Consider the following 18,976-nt stretch of genomic DNA (forward strand, 5'->3'; position numbering starts at 1 on the left):
ACTGTCGTTCCATTTCCAAAACAAATTTAGCAGAAATATAGGAACATACAACAGGTCCTAGCAGTATAGCTATCTCATATTTTATTTTTGGCGTGCCTTAACCCCTGTAAAGGGGGAATGACACGGAATAAATAAAACATGAGATAACTATGGCTGAAGAACCCACTATGTGTTAACATATATTTAGGATATATGTTTTGTAAACAGCACGCTAGTTTCAGAAATACAGTTGTTTTTGTCACAGACCCTTGGCTCTGCCTACTGAGATGTTTGGAGGTCCGTGTCGCGGCCAGCCTCTGCTGCACGCGGGCCCGTGGTAGCACCGCGGCGCAACCCACGGAGCTGAGGCTGACCTACTGAATACACTCCCAAACTAGGCTCTCTCCATCCTCCATTCTCGCAACTGTTCTCGCGCTACCGGCTAGCTTTCCTTTCTCCTTGACATTTAACACGTGCGACCAGCGATGAATGTGGCGGAGAAAGAGAGGCGCAGACAGGAGCAGGTGCTAGGAGTTAGGCGGCAGGGTGGCAGACACTGTGCTCACAAAAGTGCCTAGGCGAAGAGAATCACCGAGCAGGGCGAGCCTGAGTCAGCATCACGTGACCCACGGACTCCATGATGTGACTATCGGAAGCAGGGGTGGAGGCTGGTTATGTCGTATTCTGTCAGGGTTGTCTGATCATTTCTTACAAATGATCAACATCAGAAAATTAATTTTTGCAATTACTAGAGCTCCAAAATTCGTGAAACTTACTGTGAACACTATATTCATGCCATAACCCCTTTCAGCAAATAAGCCCAATCTCCTCATCACCGTTATGACAGGAAAAAAGTTCGCTGGAGTGACTCCGTCTTTAGAGGGGGAGTTATGTGGCGACGCCAGTCTGCATGAGCGGACAGCGCCTGCTGAACGCCAGCCAGAGCGCGCGCAAAATGGAATACACCAGTTTTAACCAAATCTGCACGTTGTGCGGTTGTGTTTCCTCTGTCTTTCGCCACAAATTCAAAACGGTAGTGTGCGTAGTCAGCGGCTTTGCATTGAGCATGTCGAATAAGCTCAAGTACAACTGCTTAGTTCAAGAAATACAAGAAACAAAGTACTCCCTATCGAAATGGTTAGTCCATTTATGCTTTCCCAATGCAGGCATGCTTTAGACCCAATAGAGACCTCCTAAGACTATGCCGCAGTATCAAGAGTGTTCTTGAATCAACCAGACTGTCCAGCGGTAACGTGTCAAATTACTGTCGAGACCGGTTTTAACAAACACATGCGCATTCCATTTATTTGCTTATTATTTGTTTGGAAATACTACTGGCTCCACTCAAGGAGGCTTCGTGCGAGTGGGTACACTACGACAAAAAGTACAGTCATAAATAGAAACAAAAAAAGGAAAAACTCGGGTAAGTAAACTTTCCACAGTAGTAATGAAATTTTCAACATGAGTTAAGATGACAATATTGCTTGGTAGCTCATTCCAATTGTTTTAAATGCAAATCTCTATCTGTAAAAAGAAAGAAAAAAAAAGTAAAGAGCTGTGGATCTGTGCAGTTTCTCCTGTCATAAAATGCTTAAATGGGCCAGTTGGTACATCATGAAAAATAAGAGCCGAGGGAACATGTGTTCCTTCGGCACTTATTTCCCGTTTCTCCTGTCATCAGTATGTAGTAAAATTTTGAGCCACTAAAAGCCTTTGTTAAATTTCTCCAATATGTGAAATAAAAAAAAAGTACATAAAATTGATGATACTGTAGTGAGTGCGCAGGCGAGCTGGTGGAAATTAACCATTCTGATGTTAGCCTGAGACTGAGGCAGGAAAAGAGGAAGTTTCAAAGTAGAAGAAAAAGGAACAGTCGAGGATACGAGACGTATCCTCGACTGTTCCTTTTTCTTCTACTTTGAAACTTCCTCTTTTCCTGCCTAGGAACAGTCGAGGATACGAGACGTATCCTCGACTGTTCCTTTTTCTTCTACTTTGAAACTTCCTCTTTTCCTGCCTCAGTCTCAGGCTAACATCAGAATGGGTACATAAAATTGGTTTTTGTATGTACTTATTTACCATATTAATATAGTACAGGCTGTCAGATTTTAATTCAAATATATATATATATATATAAAAAGGGATGATCATTCCATGTAGACCATGTATATATCAGGCTCGACAGACATTAGATAACGGAATGACCGTCATAGTAGGTTGGCTATTTAACTAAAACCTGTCAATTAATTTTCAATAATTGGCTTTATGGGTAATATTGTAATCGCAGTACTGACGGCCGTTACGAGTTACGGCTAAACAATTAGAACCGTTTTTAAAATGCCAACGGGCTTCGAGACATGCATCTATCAGTTTTGGTGGTGGAAAATATGGATGAAAAAGGTGATGGAAAATAGACGACACAGATGAGTGACTCCAGGCAAATGTTAAAGGGGCTTTGCAATCATATTTAAGCGTCTACCTTTTTTGCGGTTTCCACGTCTCTTGGGGTTCGGGCAAGCAAGCGGGCACAGAGAGAGTAATTAAATATCAGTGCGTCATATTTTAACCAAACGACGCGGAAACCTCCTCCACCTACGGGGGCGACCCGCGGTGCCGAAAGCGCGCGAAATGTGAAGTCTTTGGTTCTGGGCTTACTACTGGTCAGAGCCGCTGAAAGCTTCTTTTAGTCGAAATACAAAATATAAGTGGACCGAACCGTTTCAATTATTTATAAAAGTAGTTTTTGTTCGGTATTTTAGATTGGAAAGGAAACAAATGCAGTTTATAAAGTACGGAAACAAGAAAAACCCGTCACCATACCCACCACCAAGCGGTGGAAAAGGCGGCGCATACTAGAAAGGTGTAGTGGGATCAGGAACCGACGAGCAGCGAGTGTAGAAATGTCTCGGATGTACGCGGCGGCGTTGCGCTCAAGGATCCGACCGGTTCCAAGCGTTCCGAAGGCCTTCGGCGAGAAGGTTTGGCTTGCGGTTTGGCCGTTAGGCGGTATGGCAGCGCGAAGTGGCTTTTGTTCTGAACTGATCTTTACCCCGCATTTGCTGTCCTTTGTGGCCAATGAAGTGTCATGCCGAATTAGTGTTTGATTGCGCAGCAAATGCAATGTGAGCTGCCCTGGCTGCCCGCTTCATACAGCCTATCCGGAACATGCTTTAGTGACGCCCTCTCGAGCTGTTGACACGAAGTGCGGCAGCTGTGACCGCTCACTGAGCTCACTACCACTCCTCTAGTTGACGGCCACTTTAGTGGCCGTCACAATTAGGAGAAAAAGAAAAAAAAAAATTTAAGGTGGGTTAGAAAGCAAAAAAGAGGAAAAGAGAAATGTTCCCTCAAGTGTGGCTTGTAGTAGAAGAGGAAGAAAAAGAAAATCAGTTGTTAGTCCAGCGGTGTGAATGGTCTTTTCTTTATGTGTATGTTTTTTCTAGTTCAGCTGGCCTTAAGTGAACTATGAAACAACTAGCTCAGCTCAAGCCTGTTACATACCACTCAAGCGACCAAGGACGTCATGAAGGAGGTTATTTTTTGCTTGTTTTTGTAATTTTAATTTGCCTATAACTTTCAAAATAAAGCGAAATTCGAGAAAAGAAAAGTTTCATCAAGTTACTACGTTCAGTGCGTACAGGTTCGGTGCAAATTAAAAACCATTAAACAAGTCTTTGCAGGGCCCCTTTAAATTACACGAAGGTTATTTTAAATGTGATCGACAGCTGCTGTCTCTGTGTTTCACAGTTGCAGTGTACTGCACCTCCCATTCGACAGAGGCATTAAACGCGACTCCGAGCCCGATTCTGTCAGCTGTGTCATTATCCTTCATTCTATTTTTCAGGAATGAAGCTACGCCTTGAAATTTCACAAGGTAAAACGCACCACTCTGATGAAAATTTTAGCTTGCTATGGGCCCGACGTCAATTCTTTGAGAAGAAAAAACACCCTACAGTACCGCACAGGTATCTTAGTTACCCATAGACTGCTTTGTAAAACCCGCTCCCTAGCATGCTGCTTGAGCGGCTATGGTTGGGTCCGTCCCATAATTGCCTTAAGACTCTTGTAGGGGGAAGGCCTTGCTCCCCATACCGTAAAATCCTGTAAAAGCGTCCTCTCCCAAGAGATTGCTTATCCCGTTTTTCTGGTTAAATATCTACAACATAAAAATTCCGAAATATCGGCCACCCTCTGGTCCTGCCGGGCATGACGCGATGTCCAACGGGAATCACATGAACCGCAAGATCTGCGGTACCGGTACGTGTGACAAGAGTTCGTAGCGGGTTCACTCGTTTTTGTCCACGATTTGCACAAGCGATATTGATTCGTGCGACACGCAAGTTGACCTTGCATGTTTATTGCATCGTAAAATGAGAGTGTGCTGCGTCTGTAATCTCCAGTATTTGTTCCCATGACATGCGAGTTCATACAGAGTTCCCGCATCTGTTTTGTCCGCAGTCCGCACGCGCGCTATCAGTTCCCGTGACATACGAGTTGTCCCCGCATGTTTATTGCACTGTGAAACGCAAATCTGCTGCATCTGCGATTTGTGCTATCGGTTCCCACGACAAGAGTTTGCGGCAGGTTCCCGCGTGTCCTTCACACTGTGTAAAGCAAATCTGCAGCGTCCGCTATCCGTAATTATTTTTTCCATGACACAGTAGTTTGTCATGGAACTTATACGGAAACAGAACCCAAGATGTGGGCACACTAGATATACATATACTATAGCTTTCGTTCACATGACTTGCAGAACAGACAAATGGAACACAACAAAAGTTAGCAATGAATGCCCATACCTGGTGGCAGGTCATGTCTGGCTCGTCGGTGCTATCCATTGGCACAGTCCTTGGGTTTATTGTAAACTAGTCCTGGAATAATAATAAATGAGGCTTGTTAAAATGGTGTTTACAATCTTTGTCATTCATTAATCCCTTCATATACATATCATGTTACAACCCAAATGCGGGATCAGAGATTAATAAAACTAGTTTACTATAAATATTAAGAGAGGACACTACCCAAAAGGGTTAACTTTTGAACCTTTGGATTAATATGAATGAAATATACAGGGTATACTGGCTGCTGCGAGGCAGAATGCAGTGCAAAGTTTCATCTGTGTACATGAATTGTGAAAAAATTATAGTAATTTTTATTAGAAACACACTGACATTGTTTAGGAAAACTATCGTTAGAGAACTAATGTAATACCCAACATTTTTCTTCACTGGATGCACATCAGAATGCCTGAAGAGTACAACTGTGAAAACAAAATTTCCAAAAAAGTAATTGATTTTATGCCAACGTCACGCTGAAAAATTAAATAATTTTCTTAACCTTTCTGTTGTCGACAAAATCTTAACATCTTTTATAAAAGACATCCACAAAGTAAGAAACAATGCGATAGTTGCATCACCTATTAAATTCAAGTTAGGAAAAACAATGAGAGAGCCAAACAATAGTTTTCCTAAAATTAAATTTATGCCAAAAAGTGGAAGTGGAATTTGAAGTGCTCGAACCTCTACCTTTTCTTTAGCACTGGTGGACTGAAATTAATTTATAAGGAAATAACTATAGAGTGTCAACAAATAAAACTTTCTGGGAATACTCTTTAGATGTTGGTGGATGTAAATATGACATTTTTCAAAATCAACTTTTTAGCAGACATTTTTTTTTGGGTACTGTCCTCTCTTAACATTGATCACTGTGCCTTACTGCTGAAGTTCATGCTGTCTACACACTTCTATGTAGAATATTTCAATATTTTCGGTTGGAGGAACATCTCAACTGCCGTGTTTACTTACTTGAGAATTGTGAACCAACTGTGTTACGAATGCTCAACTCAGCAAATCTAAGATTATAAAATAATCAGACTCTGCCTACTGAGCTTATAACCAGGCGTTTGAGTTCAACGGCATTACTTTCTAGACTCAGTGTCATCCTAAGATGGCCAGCAGCCAATGCTATGATATGAGCCATCCAAACCAATCCAGCACTGAGCATATCAATGCAACTTTGCATTCCGCACACTACTGCCCCCTACCAATAGGTCTTGTGATACTGTCTTGGCGTTGATCGGCTCGTAGCATTACATGGTCCATCTAAGGACGACACCGAATATAATAAAGGCTTATACCCTTGTCGGATGAACATGTTAAAGGAGATCAGAACAAACTCGTTTAAAGGAGTAGGGGAACAAAATTCCAGCGCTCATTTTATAGCTTTAATCTGTTGCATGTTGCAGCATAACCTCAAAAACACAAGGCTTGCAATGAAAGGCACAAGCAAGCTAATTTTAAAGCTAATTAAACAACCTTTCAATGTGCACCTGGTGGATGCATGCAGAGCCTATTTGGGAGGTAATCTATCAACGTTGGGGAACTTGCTACATAGTCATGATGTAGCAAGCTCCATCGGAGCAGCGCCACTCTTTGGAATTTCAAAATTTTCCTTCTTAGCTTTCCTCCTCAACTCACAAATCGTGCATTGAACAAAACAGTCCAAGAAGATGGAAAGGAGGGACTCCCCTCTTTCTCGGACCCTCGTTTGTGCACCCGGATACAGCCATACTCCCCCTAGAAGATTAGCCAGTCGCTCATAATTTGAACAAAAGTTGCTTTTCCCAGCCCGTTCACCCCTAAGCTGACAGTGCTGTGGAAGCTACGTGCTCCTTGGGCCAGCCACATGCTCGTCACCCCACAGGTACTTCGAACAGCTCGGTTGTAACGCGTTGACGCTATTGACACCACCACAACACCTGACAACGCCACCAACAGCAAAGCTCATAACAACGCCAGCCTCGCTACGCCACGAACATGGGAAATCTTTTCTTTCTGTTTTTGTTTACGTCGGATATCCCATGACATATCGCGCTCTCCGTTCACTTCTCTTGGAGCGCTTGCTCGAGTGCACCGTTTGGAACGAAAAATATAGCCAGTTGTTCAAAATACAAACATGCGATTATCATTTGCGGTTATAATCCGTCATGCTTGACTCATTTCCAAATGAAATTTGAATATTTCAATTTTTGTTTCAGTACCCCTTTAAGGGATGACACCACCTTCAACAGTCGACTTTTAGAAGAGTCGGTCAATATTGATGAAATTTAAAGGGTCTATTCATCTCTTTGCCGAAATGCGCTGTATGACGTTTCATCTTTGTAGGACAATTCTACGATAAGCTACAGGGGGAAGTATACAGCCATTGATGTAAGTTGTCTCACTTGGCAAGGAAATTGATCATATAAAATTGCTGCAAAATATTGAGCATTTTTAAGCTTCAGCCATAACTAGAACATATGGAGGGTGCAGCTTTCTATTTTTTTACTCTGAAATCTCTGCGTTTCTATGCAAAATGACATTTTTGAAAAGCATTTCATATAATGGGACAGTTTTTCCTCAACAAAACCCTACTTTTTGGCAAAAAGAACTTTATTTAAACAGAAAAATAAATATCTAGCCACATTCCTCATTAACTTTCAATTTAGAAACATCCACAGCGAACAATAAATTCTGCAATTCACTGAAATAATAGATTTCCTAAAATGAAAGTTGCTGCAAAGATGTGAAACTGAGAAAAACCTGTTTGAGGTTTCCACACCACTACATTTGATTTTACTGGTGGTGGTAGCAACTAAAAGGCACCAAGAGCATAGGTGGTGCCTTCTGCTTACACCCGATCTCCTGCATGGCCTTGCTAAGCGAGTCTGAGCTTAAAACGCTTTCTTCAAGTGTCATTTTGTTGTCGACATGTGGACATTGATTATGAAACGAGTGAGGAACTAAATATGCTTGCAATACACAAACCAGCGTCAGCAAAAGACTACTTCCATAAATTCCTGCATGCAACACTTTGCGCGTTGCACTTTGGGAACTAATTAATTGGCCAGGGAGGTGAGTTGCATGGTTTTTGGTTTCGATCGACACATCGACAAAAGATCATACACAGAGCGTGGACTATTAACGGCCGTTATCTCATGTTTTCAGGTCCTGAGAGCATCATTTTCGGTCTCTAAACTAACCTAAATGGCCAGACCTCGAAGCTTTAGCAAAAGTCCGAACCATACATATAGTTCGTCTTGACACATGCTTGTTGTATTTTTGTACTCTAGCCATTCTGCTAGCGTTTCGAGGTATGTGTACGAGCCAGTGCTGGGAATCTCAACACTGCGAAGCTCGGGGATCTTGCTTGTGTACGAGTCAACACGCTGTAACAACCAATAAGTATGCATGCATCAAGCTCGCAACTTTACATTAGTGTTGCTGGCCAGGAAGTTTGTTAGTTTTGTGCGTCCATTGACAAAATATAACTTTTTGCAATTACTGTTTTTTTTAATACGCCTGAGTACGCGAGGTAAAACTCAGAGACGCAATTGAAAAGCTCAAATCGAACACACCTCTTATTTCTTATCTGTACTGACCCACAGCACTGCGCGAAGTGAAGTCCCCTCCCGCTGGCATTCTACTAATTCAACATCGCGTATGTGCATGAAGTTATCCTGCAATCATATATGCACATTCGCACATACAAACCGTTTTATAAAAGCAAAAGTCAAGCACTTGTGTGAAGAATGTCGCACCGTTCGCCGAACGTGCGCCAGTCGGGCGTGAACCCCTATGCAATGCGCCAAACTAACAAAATCTTTCAAAGCGCATTTCACGGTTGCTAATAGCCATAATATATTGTTATGTGTTTGCTTTCTTCCTGACTGAGTATGCCGAGATATTAATTTCAGACAGACCGTTCAGACACAGATCTTGGGCATCAGTAAAAGCTCATCCAAAAAGGCTTAGCGAGGAGTAGGGGAGGCTTGTTGGGGCCTCCTTCGTAGCTAGCCGATCTCAGCATTTGCGAAAACTTAATCTCCTATCAGCATAAAATTTGAGTGGGAGATATGTGATGACACGAGGAAGACATCATAGTAACTTTTGTGCAGTAGTGAGGTCAAATTTATTGCGTTTCCTTAAAAGTTCATGCGCCAACGCTGGGCTCAACTTTGATACTCGTGCGAGGATGTCGCTTGTTTTGCGCCCAATGAAGTAACAAGAAGTGGACGTTTGGCAAACAAAATATGTGTAGGCTCAAGGTGACCAAATTTCAGTTGTAGTTCACTCGTACTAGACAGGATTATTGAAATTGAGCTCAAAGATGCAATTGAGGGTTGAGGTGACCAAGCCACGTCTTACTACGTTTGCATACGCATGCACAATATCCGGTGTTTCGGGAACCAAGGAAATGTTCCCCGGTCTTCGTTTTGTATCACTCGAGAATGAGAGCATTCTACATTCGTGAAAAGTCAAATAACCGAAAACGCAAGCAGCGCATTTGGTCACAGTGTGATAGCATGAACTGAAGCTGCTCAATCAAAACCGAAACCGAAACTGAGTGGTCAACTAGCTCCCAGAGTGCACTGTAAGTCATTTCGCCGCGAGGGCACTTAGAACATTGGAAGAACTCTATTGTTGGCAGGGAAAGCATCATAGGAATACAAAGCAGACAAACCCACATGACTTTCTATAAACAAATGTTGGTTTTAGTTAATATTCTGTTCAATCAGGGTGGGCTTTTTGATTGTTGGCCATGTCCATAGCCTCTTCCACAGGAAAGCTGAACTTCTATGGTGTTCTTGCCAGAATAAAGTTCACTCTCAAACAAATATGTTTACTGTACTGAAACTGTGAAGAAATGCTCTTTCCAACAAGAGTATGATCATCATTCTAAGGCATACTGGTGTGGAGCTACAATTGTTAGAAAATAGACCTCAAAAGCTCTGGGGACAATTTAAATTATGTTATAGGCGTCACATAACAGATGTTTGTCGGTAAGCACCACTATAATTTCCAAGGCTGTCGTGAGCCGGCGCGCACCTTTTTTGTTCCCAACAAGGTTGACAAAAATGCTAAATATGAAGGAACTGTAATCAAGGCTATAACAAAGCCAAGGTGGAATACAAAGAAAGCATTCTGCAGGGATACGAGGTGTACTATCTGTGTTTCACCAATATAAGCATTCCTTCGTTGAAAAGCATGCGTCTTAAAGAGGCTAACTCTCCAACGAACCAAAAATAGACAACGTCAGTTACTAACTTTCAGAAGTAATAGTCATGGGTGTGGGGCACATTTTCTCTATTCTGAATTTTTCTTATTTGTTGTTTAATTTTACACAGCTGTAGAAGTTTTGGCGTTTATATGTTTTCTGCACATACATCACACTTTTAAGAAATAAAATTTAAAAATCTTTTTGCCACATTATACCAACTTCTGCTTCTTTTGAAAAAAAAAAACAACTACATAATTGGCCACACATTTTGATGTGTCATTTTGTTCCATATGCAAGTTAGTTAGGAAAATAAAAGCGTTTGCACGAATCCTTTGAAAATTGCAACTTTTCCCGCGGTCACGGAAGAGTTAAAGGACCCTTTGCGAGAAGAGTTCTGCACACGCCAGTGTTATCCTCCCTTTTCGTTATGGAGGCTCATATGCACCTGGAGTAAACAGGGACAGGCAGAGGAGGACTTAGCATTTTGCCGTCCTAGACAGTGTTAACAGTAGGTGTAACCGCAATGGAATCAAGCCTATCATTACCCTTTCATAACATAAAAACATTTATACCTGTGTTTAACGACACACATCATAACAGACCTTTTGCTAAACTACCCAAGTGCCAAGGTGAATGCTGGGAATGTAGGTACAGTCAAAAGCCTTTATAACGAACGCTTGCACTTTGAAAACACCCTTTTAATGAAGTGAAATAAAGTCCGGGCCAATCTCCTATGCGTTCAATGTGTTTCTCCAACTACTAAAATAATTCCTGTTAAACAAATATTTATCTTTAACAAAGCAGTTGTGCGGCACCTCAAAGCAAAAATGACCGGTATTACAAATTTTCTATGTGAAAATTATTGAATTTTATGTACATCGTCGCTCCCAAGTGACGCATGTTGAGAACAGAAATATTGCCACAGCGGAAACAGTTGACGCCGTCGCCGCGCCGCTTTTGACATCGCCACACTGCGTGCTCTCGGGTCAAAAAATAAAACTATGTGACTATGTTGCCACATAGAAAGCCTGTATGTAGAAACATAGTCATATAGCATCATCTAGACACAAAATTGCACACTAAGAAATAATTTACACCCAAAACCGGGAACACACGGAGTGGCGGTGGCACCGGAAGCGGTGCGGTAGATGCAGTGCCGTCTCCGCTTGTGCATACTTTTCTTTGCTTTCCTTTTGCTAACGCCATTGATTGAGTGCATGCCACCCAACTCCAAGGTTAGTTTTTCTTTTCAACGCTCCAATAGGGCAATGAGCACACCTGTTTTCTTATTTTTTGCACATACGTCAGTGTATTTGAAAGGACCCACGCAAACAAGAGTATATGCCGTATTTACTCGCATAATAGACGCACTCGCATAATGGACGCACTCGCATAATGGACGCACTCGCATAATGGACGCACTCGCACAATGAACGCACTCCCCACAACGGGTACCAATATTGGGACTTCTTTTTTTCTCTCGCGTAATGATTGCTCTTCCAATTTTTGGCTCCGTGAGTCTCTAATCGCGTCCCATTTAGCCAGCCACCAAGCCAATTTTCTTTTGCCGCCAAGAAGTCAAGTCAAGTCCAGCCAAGCCAAGCTCTCGTAATGGCTGCAAGTGCGTAGTGGTTAGGGGTGTCGCGAACCGGCCGAGGTTCGAGTTCGACCAGGTTCGACTTTTTCGAACTTTCAGTGGAAAATTCGACGAACCTTGTATTGAGGTTCGACTCGTGTGCACATGCGCGACAGGCTGGCCAGTTGGCTTCGGACTGGATGGTAATGGCTAAGGGATAAATTAAGGGCAGCGCTGATTGGTTATTTCACTTAATACAGTACAAAAAAATTAAATTATTAACCTCTTCAGTGATTAGAATTAGTTTCTTTTAATTGCAACTGTTTATAAAATAAAATAACCCTTTTCTTAAAAAAACATTCTCCAAACCTAGACATGCTTGTATCAAGGTCTGGCCACACTGTCCACAAAGTCGAACCGGTCGAATCTGGGGAAAAGTTCGAAGGTTCGTCGAACCGGTTCGACCCAGTCGAACCCCGAAAGTTCGACCTTAAAATCTGGTTCGACAAAAGTTCGCGACACCCCTAGTTGTGGTGTAGTTGCAGAAGTGATCAACTGTGAAACCGAGCGGCGTGCACACTTGATGAATCTTGGGTTGAAGCACTGCCCAGCCCCGGACATTCTTCGCTTATCGGATGCGTTGATGTCAACAAACACGCCGTCGTCTGCGGTTCGCTTTCGGACAGTGAAATCATGAAAGTGGTAAGGCCTAAGAACGGTCGCGTTGCTCTACGTGCTGAGTGAGCTTCATAGGGCACTTTTCCTTCGGCAAAACGCATGCTGAAAGCGCCCTAGAAAGGTTTGCAATTTCTAAAGCATGGCGACTGTGGCGCGCCCCTGACCAGCCGTGGGCGCACCTTCATTGAAACCCAAACCCAAACTGGAAAGGAAGAACAAATATAGAGGAGTGTTGTCAAAAAATCACGTGGCTGTGCAACTTTTTTTTTAATAAACATATTTGCAGCTTTTTAGAAGCCACAAAAAAATGGGTATCATATATCATTTCTGTTTTTAATATTGAGTGTGTGTGCCTTTGATGACTCATGACTTTGATTTTACTTGGTGGTTGAGTCAAAATTATAGAAAATGGCACATGACCACGGAGAAGAGTGGGAGTGTGACTCAAGCCGGCCAGTTCTCAATCGGCGGTTTTTGGGCGGAAAGAAGACGAATTTCGAGCTGCAAATTGTGTTCTGGTTAGTTGGCCTCTCATATGCCATGTACAAATACAAACCTTGGCAAGCATAAATACCCTGTCAGTGTCCCTTTAAGGAGAGCCTACTAGCAACACCTAAGGCAGGGGACACATCAGCGATGAAAATGGGCGCCGCGCGGCAGTATTCATCGCAATCGGTGCTCTTGTCCCCATGTAACTTCCTTGCAGTGCTTGGGTCTGATCGGTTCAGAAAAGGCAGCGTGGTGTGCCTGTAATTCGGCTGTGGTGCACCTAGCGGGGGACGAGCAGCGAGCGCTTCGCGCAGTGCCCAGTTTTACCGCTCATATGTGCCCTCCTGCCTTACATTATCGGATGCATCAATTACCATTATAAACTTACATTCTGTTCTGTCGCACAAACTTTTTCATGAGTCTGGGATAGTGCTGCCATCTGTGAACACATAGGTTAACTAGAAGGTTTGCCCAAGACGCTGGCAACACGGGTATGAATAAACATTCTTCTAACATGGCTGCCTAAGCGTCGCATGTGTGTCTGTCTTGCTCCCGTAAGTCGCCCCTCGCTACACAACACGACAGAGTCTACCATTCCTAGCACTCCCAACGATGAATCATTTCTCCCAAATCATCACCGAAATCCCTAATAATGTAAGTTTTCAAACTGCTATGACATACCTTTTGTTGTAGCGAGCCCTAACTACTGTATATTATTTCTGCTGCTGTATGCTTTGTTGTTCTTATTCTTTTTTTTTTCTTATAGGCCGACACGCGGAGCGGCTCTGTTTACCAACACGGCCGGAAGGCCGCGCATGTGCGGTAGCTATGTGGGCAAAAGCAGCCCGGCTCTCCGTGTTTTCGCCATTGCGCTCTATGGCGTGCGCTCGTTGTTAACGTTGTAGGGACACTTGTATCTTTATTTGTGCGTCGTATTTCCTTACAACGTATGTCGTATGCTATGCCCGACTATTTGAGCTCGTTGCCCGAGCCTGAACGGCAGCGGTATCGAAACAAACTGTGCGTTGACGGCGTTGACTACGAGGATCCGTACGCCGTATAAACAAGACCTGCTGGACTTCTGACGTAAAGTTGCTGCTACCAACGTCGATGGCTCACGTCGTCGTTTATTTAGTTTTTTCGCCAAGCCAGTTCACGGCCGACACGGTGCAGGCGTACACGTCTCTCGAGGTCTACGATTACTTCGAGTTGGTTTCCGCACTGCCGGCGGGATCAGCAGCCTGTGGGTCCGCGGAAGTGTGTGTATTCATTAATTGATTAAATACACACAGCGTCTTCAAGTCAAGGTATGATATCTTCCCTGCCCTCATGACCACAAGGCATGACAAGCAGTAACGCTCTGTCCGTTCTGCAGTCTTGGCGGTAACAGGTTACAAGTAACGGCGTTGTGGGTAACGCGTTACTTTTTTCAGTAACGTAGTAACCCACTCGTTACGTTTTTGACAGAGTAACGGGTAACATACTTGTGTTACTATTTCAAGTAACATAGTTACGTTACTCGTTACTACTTCCTAAGTCCTAAAGAAAATACACTTCAATTTTTTACGTGTTTTAGGCGTCAAGCCATGATTTTCTGTGCGTTTTTTTCGTAAGTATTTAGGTGAAACCATAAAAAGAGATAAAGTAATTATGTTCAGTTTCTGCATGAACATAATGTTTCTTGATATATTACCTGTATCGTCAAAACCGTAAGATGTGTTAAATCATAATTTAAAAAAGTAATGCAGAATCAGAAGTAACGTGCGTTACTTTTTATCAGTAGCGGTAACGCGTTCCTTTTATTTTTAGGTAACGTAGCTCAGTAACGCGTACCTTTTATTTGCAAGTAACGAGTAACGTATTTCGTTACTTTTTTTCGGTAACGCCTACAACACTGCCGTTCTGTTGCCGTTCCCCTTCTGCTGGGTAGCATGGGCGTAACGAGCCTCTGACGAGTGCTTGGCCGGTGCTTTGTGCGCGAACACCATGGGAACAAAATCCGGGTGGTCTCGATCAGACAACGGTTTCCGTGCATATAAGCAAGCCTCGGGATGGAGATTGAAATGGAAGCCGCACTTGCCTTCAAGGAAGTGTTTGCCGCACAAACGGTCGTTCGCGCGAGGTGACCATACTTTTCGATCCATGGATATTATCCACCTTCTATGCCTTTCAGAGTCTGCCGGGAACTTGTGGAAACTCACTCTGCTGCTTTTCTTGTACATTTTGGCACAATTAACGGCAACACAGCTTCGCAGCATGCTGAAATGCTACGACGCCCATGTGAAACATGCGCGCTTTTGCCCACACCCCCCGGCTCCGGCGCGATCACAGCGCCGCCGCAGCTCCGTGACGTCAGGCCTGCATGTCGGTCTATAAAACATAACCCCTGCCCTTCTAATGCTTCTGGCTCTGATGGTGACTAAGTAAATCTACAAGTATAATTTTTTATGACAGTGACACTAAGTAAATATCAAAATAAAATCTTCTACAGGCAGCGGTATCAAAATAGCTACAATAAAATGCTGAGCACGCACTGCCTGAAACGTTTTTCTCAAGGAACTAGAAATTTTTTTAGGTATAACACATGCCACCTTGTAATCAAATCGCATACTGCATAGGTAGTAAGACAAACACGGGTGACAAATGCAGAGACTCATCTTCCAAGGATAATACCAGACGCAGACTAACCATGTTGGGACAATGCTCAAAAAAGAGATGTGTAATAAAAACACACATACAACTTTTTATGCTAATCATACTTACAGTGACAGTAGACAGACGATTCTTGCAGCAAGTTGAAAACACCAGAATTAGAGGCACCATCTAGAATTGGAAAAAAATTGCATTTGTAAGTTGCACTAACACAAAGTCAGGGCATCACAGGCTATTACAGCATAGATGAGCCAATATACGAGGGTGAGTAAAATGGGAACCTCAAAATGTAAAAACATTTTGAAACCTGGTGCCATAGTCCCATGAGTTGGTAGCCCTCTTTCCAATAATTAAAAGAGTGTTCAACAGGTGGTAGCAAAGTGCTGACCACCAGCATGACGTCACAGTACGAGTGTCAAGATGGCTGTCCCACTTGAGACATGCACCGAGGAGGAACAGTGTCCTGTCATAGTTTTTTAATTACTGAAAACTACTGAAATTGACCATCAAATGCTTGTGGAAATAAAGTGCGCTGGTAAAGTCACGGTGTTAGAGGAGAATTACAGCACCATCATCAAATGAAGTTGCAGCAGAGTGACGCTTGTCTATCACTCCAGCAAGTGTATGAATGGACTAGGAAGTTCCAAAACAGCGCGACTTCTGTGACAGACTCTCCTCGACCAGGTCAGACACACCAAGTGGTGACACCAGAGCCGATTGCAGCAGTTGATGGCATCATTCTGTAATATCGACGAGTGACGGCGAATGAAATAGCTTGGCTTGTCAACTTCAGTCTAGGTTTTCACCCCAAGTTATTATAACATTTTTGAACCACTCAAGGAGGTCATGGGGAAGCATTTCCGGTTTGATGAGGGGGTGCAACAGGCGATGCAGGGGTGACTGCATGCAACCAAAACTTTTTGCTACAAAATTTTGTGCATTTGTTAGAAGACTTGCATTGAGCGGAATGCAGACCAAGCTGTAAAATAACAGTGATGTGTACCACTTTTTCTTCATTAAATTTTGAGCAAACAAAATATCTAAGGCCTTCATTTGACTGACCCTTGTACTAGAGTATCTTGAAGCATGCACTTGGAACCATAGGTGGTGGGTGGCATGTAGACAAGCCGAAATGACAACAGATACACTGAACAAAAAGAATTGCCTGCAAGACAAATGAGTACTGTCTGTGACAATCTAACGTGTAACCACTTTAGAGTTTTCATTCCACTAGAGCCTTACAAAGTTTGCTTTTCCTCGTTCAAAATACAGATATGAAGCGACTATCTAGTGTTCGCAGTTGGGCTAGTTGGTAGACCATTCTTTGAAAAGAAACAGTGCAAAGAAGAAAGAGGAGACAGAGCTATGGTATGTTTGTCTCCTCCTCCGTGTATTTGCACTGCTTGCTTGTTAATAGAATACAGAGCCTGTCAGACTGTGACACAGGTAGACCTATGCCATGAACATCACTGCGAGGTCGAATGTCACTGGCACCACTTGACTGCTGATACTGCCATGATAATTGACTTTTTTTGCTGAAGACTAATTAATGACATTGCAATGTTACACACTACACATAAAAACCTCTATCATCGATGCTCACATGCAGATTAGGTTAGTTGCACACTATCTACCCTGATCAGTCACAAAGAGGATAATCTAGGCAAACCATGCCTGGAAAAAAGTCCCAAAACAGCTGAATTTTCTATAATTCTGTGAGAGCTGTATTCAGGCCCCAGATCATACTAAATGCAATATAGTAATGATACTTGACTGCATCAGAATCACAAGTCACTGAAACGTGATGCACAATTCTGAAATAAAAGAGTGGTACAGAACGAGTTTGGAAGGTGGTTACATGCGAAACTGTACAAGCATGGACGGAGATGGTAATGCTGTAAAATGCCAAACAGGCAGTTTTGCAAAAAAAAAAAAAAAAACTATTATGTGCAATGACTTTTACTCTTAGCAACTACAAAACAAACTGACTTGAGGATGAATTTATTAGCATTAAAATCATCTGGTGGGCTAGTTGGCTAAACATAATGAGGAAATTAGCGCAAATACAAGGAAGGAAGAAAGCGCTCTTTCCTGTCCTAACGTTCTTTCTTCCTTCCTTGTATTTGCGCTAATTTCCTCATTATGAATTTATTAGAAAGAACAAAAAACTGAATAGCTTCTAGAGATTGAGTACCACAACTTCCAATAGTCTTGCAGTAAAAAAACTTTCCTTGTGAATTTGTATCTGCCAAAACATTTTACTCTAAGTGTTTCTGTTAGCAATGCACTGAAAAAGTTTGCATTCAATGAAAACGAAAAATTAACCTTTTGAGGAACGTTTCTGGGGCCATCATGATGGCCCCAGAAATGTTCACAAACAATGACACTGCAGTGTCATTGTTTTGTGAGTGTGCTTGCTATATTCCACATGGAAGTTTGCCATCCTTTCACTGCACCTGGAGAGCTCCTTGCCTAGCCCAGCATGGCACAAGAGACCTATTCAAAAACCGAAGCTCCCTTAGCAGTAAAGCACCACTCAATGTATTCTGCGTACCATATAGCCACTGAGTTTAGGCTGCGATTGGTCGACTTCCTTTCACAACATCACGTCGCAATTAAATTCACTGCTTGCATTTCCAATTATGCGAATTCCGACAAATTTATAATACTGTAGGTGTTGGTGAACAGTGTGGAAGAAAGTCTAGCGCACTTCTATTTCGGGTTCCCGGTATACCAGAGTAGAATGACGATGGCCAACTTGCCTCGCAACACGATTGCATCTTTGAGTTCAATATTCACAATCTCATCTAGTGTTGTATACCACAACTGAAATTAAGTCATTCAAAGTTTAAAAAGTTTTTGATTTGCTAGAAGTCGACGACCTGTCGCTTCGTGTTAAGCGAAAAACAAGCTGTGCACTCCTGTGCTCGTAGCTGTGCCTGTCGCTGGCAGATGAAATTACGAAATGCAATAACATCACTATTACTACTGCACAAAATAAACTACAAAGTCTTCCTTATGTCAACAAATATCTCCCTCCCAAAATTTATAGTGATTCGAAATGAAGTTTTCACAAACACTGAAATAGGCTGCAATGGAGACCATACCAGACAGTCAGCACGCAGCAGCAATCCATATCTCTCACTAAGCCTTCACAGCCGTTGCAGGCCATGTCTTAACAGTGGCTCTAAAATACTCAAGGTAAACTCACACAGTGAGGAAAGCAAACGCAAAACAATTCTTGTATTTATGAACATGAAGGTTGTCACAATGTGTGTGGGCTCCTGCTCGAGACAGATCTTGAACTATGTGGCATCAAGATGCTGAGACTTGGCGTCGCCAGATATCAGGAAACGCTGACAGAAGTACCCCAGTACAAAAAACTGAAAAAGCATGAACCAAGAGAAATTCTATGCATGGTTTGGACTAGTGCTGAAGGGTGTTTCCACATCAGATTGTACAATGATGGACTGAATCATATTTTTTTTTTATATTTATGTAAAAAAAATATATATGTTAAAGCCATGTTTTTGGGAAGAGCATTCAGCTATATGCGAACGCCAT

The 18,976-nt window shown here is 42.6% G+C and overlaps 1 protein-coding gene across 1 annotated transcript in view; it reads right to left on the reverse strand.

Annotated features, from left to right (window-relative positions):
- Window positions 1-18,976, reverse strand: part of LOC115327870 — a 47,863-nt gene that overhangs the window by 16,754 nt on the left and 12,133 nt on the right. The window contains exons 3-4 of the mRNA XM_029988915.4: window positions 15,524-15,583; window positions 4,779-4,850 (exon numbers count right to left, since the gene is read on the reverse strand). Of these exons, the coding sequence (XP_029844775.2) occupies window positions 4,779-4,817 (39 nt within the window). The 5' untranslated portion in view covers window positions 4,818-4,850; window positions 15,524-15,583. The remainder of the gene's footprint in view (window positions 1-4,778; window positions 4,851-15,523; window positions 15,584-18,976) is intronic.

The sequence above is a fragment of the Ixodes scapularis genome, unplaced genomic scaffold (genome assembly GCF_016920785.2).
Source record: "Ixodes scapularis isolate PalLabHiFi unplaced genomic scaffold, ASM1692078v2 PGA_scaffold9__187_contigs__length_104089568, whole genome shotgun sequence".
In the NCBI taxonomy this organism is placed as follows: domain Eukaryota; kingdom Metazoa; phylum Arthropoda; class Arachnida; order Ixodida; family Ixodidae; genus Ixodes; species Ixodes scapularis.